The 7,394-nt window shown below is 39.3% G+C and overlaps 1 protein-coding gene across 1 annotated transcript in view; it reads right to left on the bottom strand.

Annotated features, from left to right (window-relative positions):
* The window catches only part of TEC (tec protein tyrosine kinase), a 145,257-nt gene that overhangs the window by 32,095 nt on the left and 105,768 nt on the right, over positions 1-7,394 (bottom strand). The window contains exons 7-8 of the mRNA XM_006894160.1: positions 7,241-7,306; positions 3,399-3,453 (exon numbers count right to left, since the gene is read on the bottom strand). Coding sequence (XP_006894222.1) covers positions 3,399-3,453; positions 7,241-7,306 — 121 coding nt within the window. The remainder of the gene's footprint in view (positions 1-3,398; positions 3,454-7,240; positions 7,307-7,394) is intronic.

Here is a 7,394-nt window from a genome sequence, read left to right as displayed (position 1 = left end):
CTTTTGCCTTACAAGAGATTGAGAAGAGAAAATTGAGCAGAGAGCAAAGAGCCTCAGTAACACCAAGAAAAAAAAGAGTTTGGAGCTGAGTGTATGCTTTAGACCCAAGGTCCTGGGCCAGGGAACTCCAACTACCAAGAAATGCAGAGAGAAATCCTACTTCTGGGAGTGGAGTCCACCAGCTGCTCCATCAGAGAAAGCTGAGCTATCTCCTCTCATGCTATTTACTGCCTTTGAACACCCACTTGAGAGTCAACTATCAGTCAGTTCTGACTTGATGGTACATAACAACAACCTCTTAAACTGTGAGAGGGGGGGGAAATCTATTTGTTAAAGCCATTCACTTGTGGTATCTCCTTTACAGTAGAAGTAGATAACGTGTTGTTGTTGTTATTGTTAGGTGTCATTGGTAGACATACATATTTTACCTTCAAGGGAAAACAGAGAAAACATGTAAGCACTAAATTCAAGATTGTTAGTTGTTGTTGTTATGTGCTGTTGAGTTGCCTGTGAGTCATAGTGACCCTCTCTACAACAGCTCTGAACCCAGCCCTATCCTGAGCCAATCTCACTGTCTCTGACACACCTACCTCCATTACCCCAGTCACTGTCTCAATCCATCTCATTTAAGGTCTTCCTCTTCTGTGTTGTCCCTCTACCCTTGGCAACACACCCTAAGTATATGAGAAAGAACTTCAAAATCCTACCTCCAGCTTAGAGCAGCTTGGTTTTCACTCCCTCCAAGACAGACCTGTTTGTTCTCTTGGCAGTCCATCTCAAAGGAATCAATACATCTTCCATCATCCTTAGTGATTGTCCAGCTCTCTGATGTATAGCAAGTAATTGCAAAGACCATGGCTCTAGACTGACATTGTTCTTCAGCACTCTGGAGATATCCCTGACAGCAGATTTTCCTATTGCAATTTGTCTCCATCTATAATGGTGCTGCCATTTGGCCCAATGGTTGAGAGTCTTTGTCTTCTTGATGTTAAGCTTCAATCCATATTTAAAAACTACAGGCCTTGACCTTCTACAGCAAATGCTTCAGGTCCTCCTCAGGTTCAGCAAGCAAAGCTGTGTTATCTGCATAAGGTAGGTTGTTGATTAGTCTTCTTCCAATCCTGATGCCACATTCTTCCTCATTAAGTTCAGTCTCCCAAATTATCTGTTCTGCATATAGACTGAAAAGGTAAGGAGATAGGACACATCTCTGACACACACCATTCTTGATTTAGAACTATTCATGTTTCTCTGCTCTGTTCTGAGGACTATTTCCTGGTTCAAGTATAGGTTTTGTATGAGCACAATCAAGTGTTCTGGATTCTTATTCTTCTTAAGGTTAGTCACAGTATGTTGTGATTCACACAGACAAATGCCTTTAGTCCATCAAGGTAACAAACTACAAATTAGTTGTTGTTGTTATGTGCCATCGAGTCGCTTATGCCTCCTAACAACCCTATGTAAAACAACCCTGAAACCTGCTCTATTCTGTGCCAACCTTACTGTTTTTCACACACCTACCCTCATTACCTCAGTCATTGAATCAACTCATCTCATCGAAGGTCTTCCTCTCTTGCACTGTCCTTCCATCCTTTCAAGCATGAAGGAGAATATAGAAAAATGTCACCGATTATATAAGTCGTCCCCATTGTTGTTGTTGTTAGGTACCATCAAGTTGGAAGCAACTCCAGAGGGTTTTTAGAGGCTCTAAATCACACAGAGGGAGGAGCAACTGATGGATACTAATTGCATTTCTCTAGGTCGGCAGCTCAACTCATTACCACTTAGCTCCGAGAGCTAATTATACCCATAGTTGTTGGTGCGTGACACTAAGTTGGAACCGACCCACAGCTGATCCTCCAGTAGGTTTTCAGAGGCAGTAAATTGCATGGGAGGAAACTGCCCATATAGAATAGCTGATATTTTTCTATATTCTCCTTCCTACTAGTTTGTAGTTTGTTATGTAGAAGGTATTGGGCTGTGTGAATCACAACATACTGTGGCTAACCTAGAGAAGAGAGGGAATCCAGACACTTAACTGAATCTGGTGGATTTAAACCATTTGCCTTTGGGATATTAGAATAGCTTCTTACCACTAGGCCACCAAAATCATACTCATTTATTGCTGTTGTAAGGTGCTATCAAGTCGAGTATGATTCATAGGGACCCTATGAACAAACAATCTGAACACTCTCCTATCCTATGCCATCCTCACAATCTATGACATATTCAAGCCATTGACACAGTCACCAAGTCAATTTACCTGGTCAAGAGTCTTCCTCTCTTTCACCATCCCTCTACCTTTCCAAGCATGATGTCTTGCCCTGAGGAGTAGCCTCTCCTAGCAAAATCCCCATAGTATATGACAAGAAGCTTCATTACTTTTGCCTCCAAGAAGCATTCTGACTGCACTTTCTCCAAGAAGTTTGTGCTTGTCCTTTTGGCAGTCCATGGGGTATTCAATACACTTCTCCAACATCACAGTTCAAAGCCATCTATTATTCTTCTTCTGTCTAAAACTTAGTCACTGTCCAGCTCTCAGACGCATAGCAAGTGGCTGAGAACACCATGACCTGAATCAGGTGCACCTCTGTCCTCAAACGGAATCATCCATCCTCCTCAATAATTAGGTGAGGTCCCTGACTACAGACTTTCCCAGTTCTATACATCTCTTGACTTCTTGATTGCTGGTACAAATTATGTTGACTGTGTACCTGAGTAAAATGGAGTTGTTGACAGTCTCAATCTTTTCTCTGTCCATTATGATGTTGTCTATTGGTCCAGCCACAGAATTCTTTTGTTTCTTGACATTGAGATGCCAATCATAGTGAAGGTTGAAGTGTTTCATCTTCTGCAGCAAGTGTTTCGAGTCATCCTCACTTTTAGCAAGCAAGGTTGAATCTTCTGTACAACCAAGGTGATTGGTGAGTCTTCTCCAATTCTGAAACCACATATCTCTTCATAGAGTCGAGCTTCTCAAATAATTTACTGAGAATATAGATTGAACAGGTATGGAGAAAGGATATAACCCTTCCATATTTTAAACCATGCAGTGCTTCCTTGCTCTGTTTGCACAACACCTTCCTGATCTAGATACCCTTTGTTGTTGTTGTGGACCATCAAGTCGAAACCAACCCATAGCTGACACACTAGTGGGTTTTCAAGGCTGTTAATAGCACAGGAGAAGATTGCCCATCCTTCTCCCAAAGACCAGCTGGTTCCTTCAGGATGGAAGTGTGGACTACTAGGCTACCAGAGCTCCTTAATAAATTGGGGGAGTCAGGGAACTCCAAACCTCCAAAACACAATCAATCAAAATCCCAGAAGTATATCAGTTAGGAATTACTGAAATTAATTTAGGCTGAGGCCAAAGCCACAAAACAAGTGTAAATACTTACTTCACTTCTGAGGAGCTGCTCTGCCTTGCTTCTGTTCATATTTCTGCAATACCACCTACACAAACAAAAAGTTACAACTAAGGTCTTGTTTTTAAACATATAGGGAAGACACCCAGAAAAGAGAAATTTTCCAAATTAAAATACATCCCAAAACTCATGGCAATGAATCATAAACTTCATTCTCTAGAATTCATACTTAAAATCCCATGACTTATAAGAGAAATGTTCAGCCTTGGATAAGGATTGTCTCATTTCAAATTCCCTCTTTCCAAATTATCACTTAGTTCTCATTCATACTGATTTTAAAACCAAGATATCTCTTAGCATCGTCCCTAAATTGAAAAATGTTGCTGGATAGTCCTAAAAAAGAATTTAAGACCAAAAATACTTTCTTTACATATTGTTAAAACAGTGGCAAGCTACGACTTCTTGAATCTATTAATCCTTTTCTGTACTTTAATATACTATAGAAAGTTGGTGAGGGCAGAGGAAAGAGCTTTTGGCTTTTTTTTAGCTTTTATTTCTTTGTTTATATTTCATTGGTTTGCTTATAAAGTTTGTATACATTGTGTTTTACACTATTCCTTGTCATATTGTGTTTTGTACAATCATTCTCATGTATTACGTTTTAGAAAATCGATCACCCTTACACAAAACCATGAGATACCATCTCACCCCAGTAGCAGTGGCAAAGTTCAGTAGGGCAGCAAGCAATAAATGTTGGAGAAGTGAGAATTCTCATATACTGTTGATGGGACTATGCAATGGTACAATCACTCTGGAAGTCAGTTTAGTGTTTCCTCAAAAAACCTGAACATAGAAATTCCACTGACCCCGCTATTCTACTACTAGGAATATACCCCAAGGACATTAGAACTGAGACACAAATGGAGATTTGTACACAGTGTTCATAGTAGTGTTATTCACCATTGCAAGAGCATGGACACCAGCCCAAATGCCCAGCCACAACTCAATGTCTTGAGAAACTGTGGTACATTCACACAATGTAATACTATGCAGCACTCAAGAGCAAAGATTTAAAAAGACAAAAACGACACAACTTGGGAGAGACTGGAGAGCATGATTCTGAGTGAGTAATAACTCAGTCTCATAAGGACAAACACCGCATAAGACCGTTATTGTAAAAATAGAAGGATAACTAATAAAGCATGTATGGGATCCCAAGGAGGGAAGGAGTGAGTGCAGAGAGGTGAGGATGGGTAGAGGCAAAAACACAAGGTTGCACAGTGTGATGGGTGGACAGGGTTGGGGAAGGAAACAGGAAGGATCCTGGTGAAAATACAGGGTAATGATGGGAAAATAGTTTTTTTTTGTGGACTTTCTTTTCTTTCAGGAAGTGAGGAAAGTGTCAACATACAGCCCAAGAATGACTATAAGGGTGTTTGGTATGCATGGGTCTTGCATTAAAACCTTGCCACATATTGCTTGTGGGCATATTAGTAGAGTACCATTTTTGGAAAGCAACTTGGCAGCATGAATTAATTTTAAAAAAGACCCATCAAGTTTTTTCTGACTCATGGTGACCCTATTCATGGCTGAGTAGAACTGAGTTCTGCTGGGGTTTTAATGCTAGTTTTGTTGGTTTTCTTTTTTATTATACTACCTAGCCCTTCTTCTCTGGTACCTAGAAGATGGGCTTGAACCTCCACTCTTTAATTAGAAGTTGAAAAAATAAAAATATAACCAATGTTGTTATTCTCTGCCATTGAGTCTACTAGGACTTAGAGCTACACTATCAACAATAGATCTGAGCCTGGCCCTATTCTGCATCATCTTCACTATCTCTGTCATACTCAGGCCCATTGAGGAAGTCACTGTGCCAACCCATCTCATTGAGGGTCTTTCTGACATTCTACTTATCCCAACCTGATGTCTCTCTCTCACTGACTATAAGTCAATTTACTCATGTATCCAAAAGTTCATCCGTAGCCTCTGGCCTAATACTTAAAATTCATCATTTAGAGATAGAATTGAAGAAAATAAATACCAAGAAGTTATTCAAGTAATTTTTAGATTTTGTAAAGATGCCTAAAACAAGACAATGCCACACCAATAAGATAAGTATTGGATGTCCACATGTCAAATGCCTGGTGGAATGCCTAAGGTCTGAATCCATGCTGACAGCTCTCCAAACAGTTCATCAAGTTTGAATGAATTAAGGGTTTACCTATGCAATTCTTCTCAGAGAATGTTTAATAAAAAATAAGAAATACTTATACTCATGTTGTTCATTACATGAAAATGGCAAGATATGAAACAGTATAATGTTGTTGTTGTGAACCACAGAGTTAGAATTGACCCATAGCTGATCCTCCTTCAGGTTTTCAGAGGCAGGTAATCGCACAAGAGGGGACTGCCCATCCTTCACCCATGGAACAAATGATGGCTTCAAACCTCATGACTTTGAAACTGTACTTGATCTTAGCCAAAAGGCTGAGAAACGATGTGACTTTGAAACTGTAATGCTGCTTCCTGCCACTAGACCACCAGAGCTCCCTAAAAAATATTGGATATGTTGTTGTTTTAATTGTTTTTGGTCAAACATTCTTCTAAGTGGTATAGCACTGGTCTGTCCATTTGCTGTACAGACGTAACTCTGTGGTTGCTGTGATGCTAAACACTGTGACACTGATGTGTCAAATGTGCTAATAGTTATCCATGGTGGACAGTATTTGGTGGAGCTCCCTGATTAAAACAAGCTTGGAAGGAGAAGTGGCATCCACTACTGAAATAGTTGCCTCCGGAAACCCTATAAACTTGGAGAAACAATGAAAGCTATACAAGTGTTCAGGTCTTTTGTTTATAGGGTCATTATGAGTCATTTACAACTCGACAGCACTTAACAAGAACAATATGATGTTGTTGTTGATGACTGCCTTCGAATTGAGCACAACTCATAACGACCTTATGAACAAAAGGCCTGAAAGCCCCTCTGCAACTATCAACATTTATCAAAGTTCATAGAGTTTCTGGAGACATGTTATTTAGGAAGTGCATATAGCAGATATACAATAGTACTTATAGCATGTTGCCACTTTTTAAACAATAGTAAGAACATTTAAAAGAAACATAGTAATGCTGACTGACACTGGAGTAGTCATCTGTAGTTGTTTGATATTTTTTCTTATTGACAGGTTTCTAAACAATCATCATATATTTCTATTATATTATGAGAAAGAAATAATAAACCATGCTTCTTTTGGAGTCACTATGGGAAACTGTTCTTATTTCTTGAGTGTATGAACGTATTACCTGCAAGTTGATTCTGGCTACTGACCTGCTAGGCCAGAGCAGAATCCTTGGAGGATTGCATGTTATGCGTATTGCTTTATACCTGCTATACATACTATTTTATATCTTGCCATTTTAATTTACAGTGAGAATAAACCTTGAAGGCAAAGATTTTTAAACACTGTCTCACATACTTTGGAAATGGTGTTAGAAGAGGTCAGAGTTTGGAGAAGGACATCATGCTTCGAAGGGCATATGGTCAGCGCAAAAGAAGACCCTGGATGAGATGGAGTGACACAGTGACTGTGGTAACAGGGTCAAGTATGTCATAGACAGTGAGGTTGCCTCTGGATAGGGTAGTTAAGGATAGTTTAGAGTCATTGTTCATAGGGTCGCTATGAATCTAGTTAACTTGATGGTACATAACAACAACAACATGGCTCTTACCACACCAGGCAGCTGAGTCAAAGATATGCTGACAACACTCTTTTGAAGCTAATGAAAACTGTCCACTGATCTTTAAAATGCTTTAATCTGGAAACCAAAAATACTTTCTGCCTTCTACATTCACAAAATAAACATTTACTTACTCATATTGATCCAAGTTGTTTGATTTCTTTCCTGTTACATAATTACTTGGGATGTAGCCTTCACTCCTAGAAACAAGAAAACTATTTTAGTTATCTCTACAATTACTTTACTGAGAGGTTGTTAAGAGTTATTCCTTTAATTAATGTATTTATA

Source organism: Elephantulus edwardii, unplaced genomic scaffold (assembly GCF_000299155.1).
Source record: "Elephantulus edwardii isolate Elephantulus edwardi_28Jun2011 unplaced genomic scaffold, EleEdw1.0 scaffold00137, whole genome shotgun sequence".
Lineage (NCBI taxonomy): Eukaryota > Metazoa > Chordata > Mammalia > Macroscelidea > Macroscelididae > Elephantulus > Elephantulus edwardii.
Note: the sequence above shows the minus strand (reverse complement) of the source record. Positions and strands in the feature narration are given on the sequence as shown.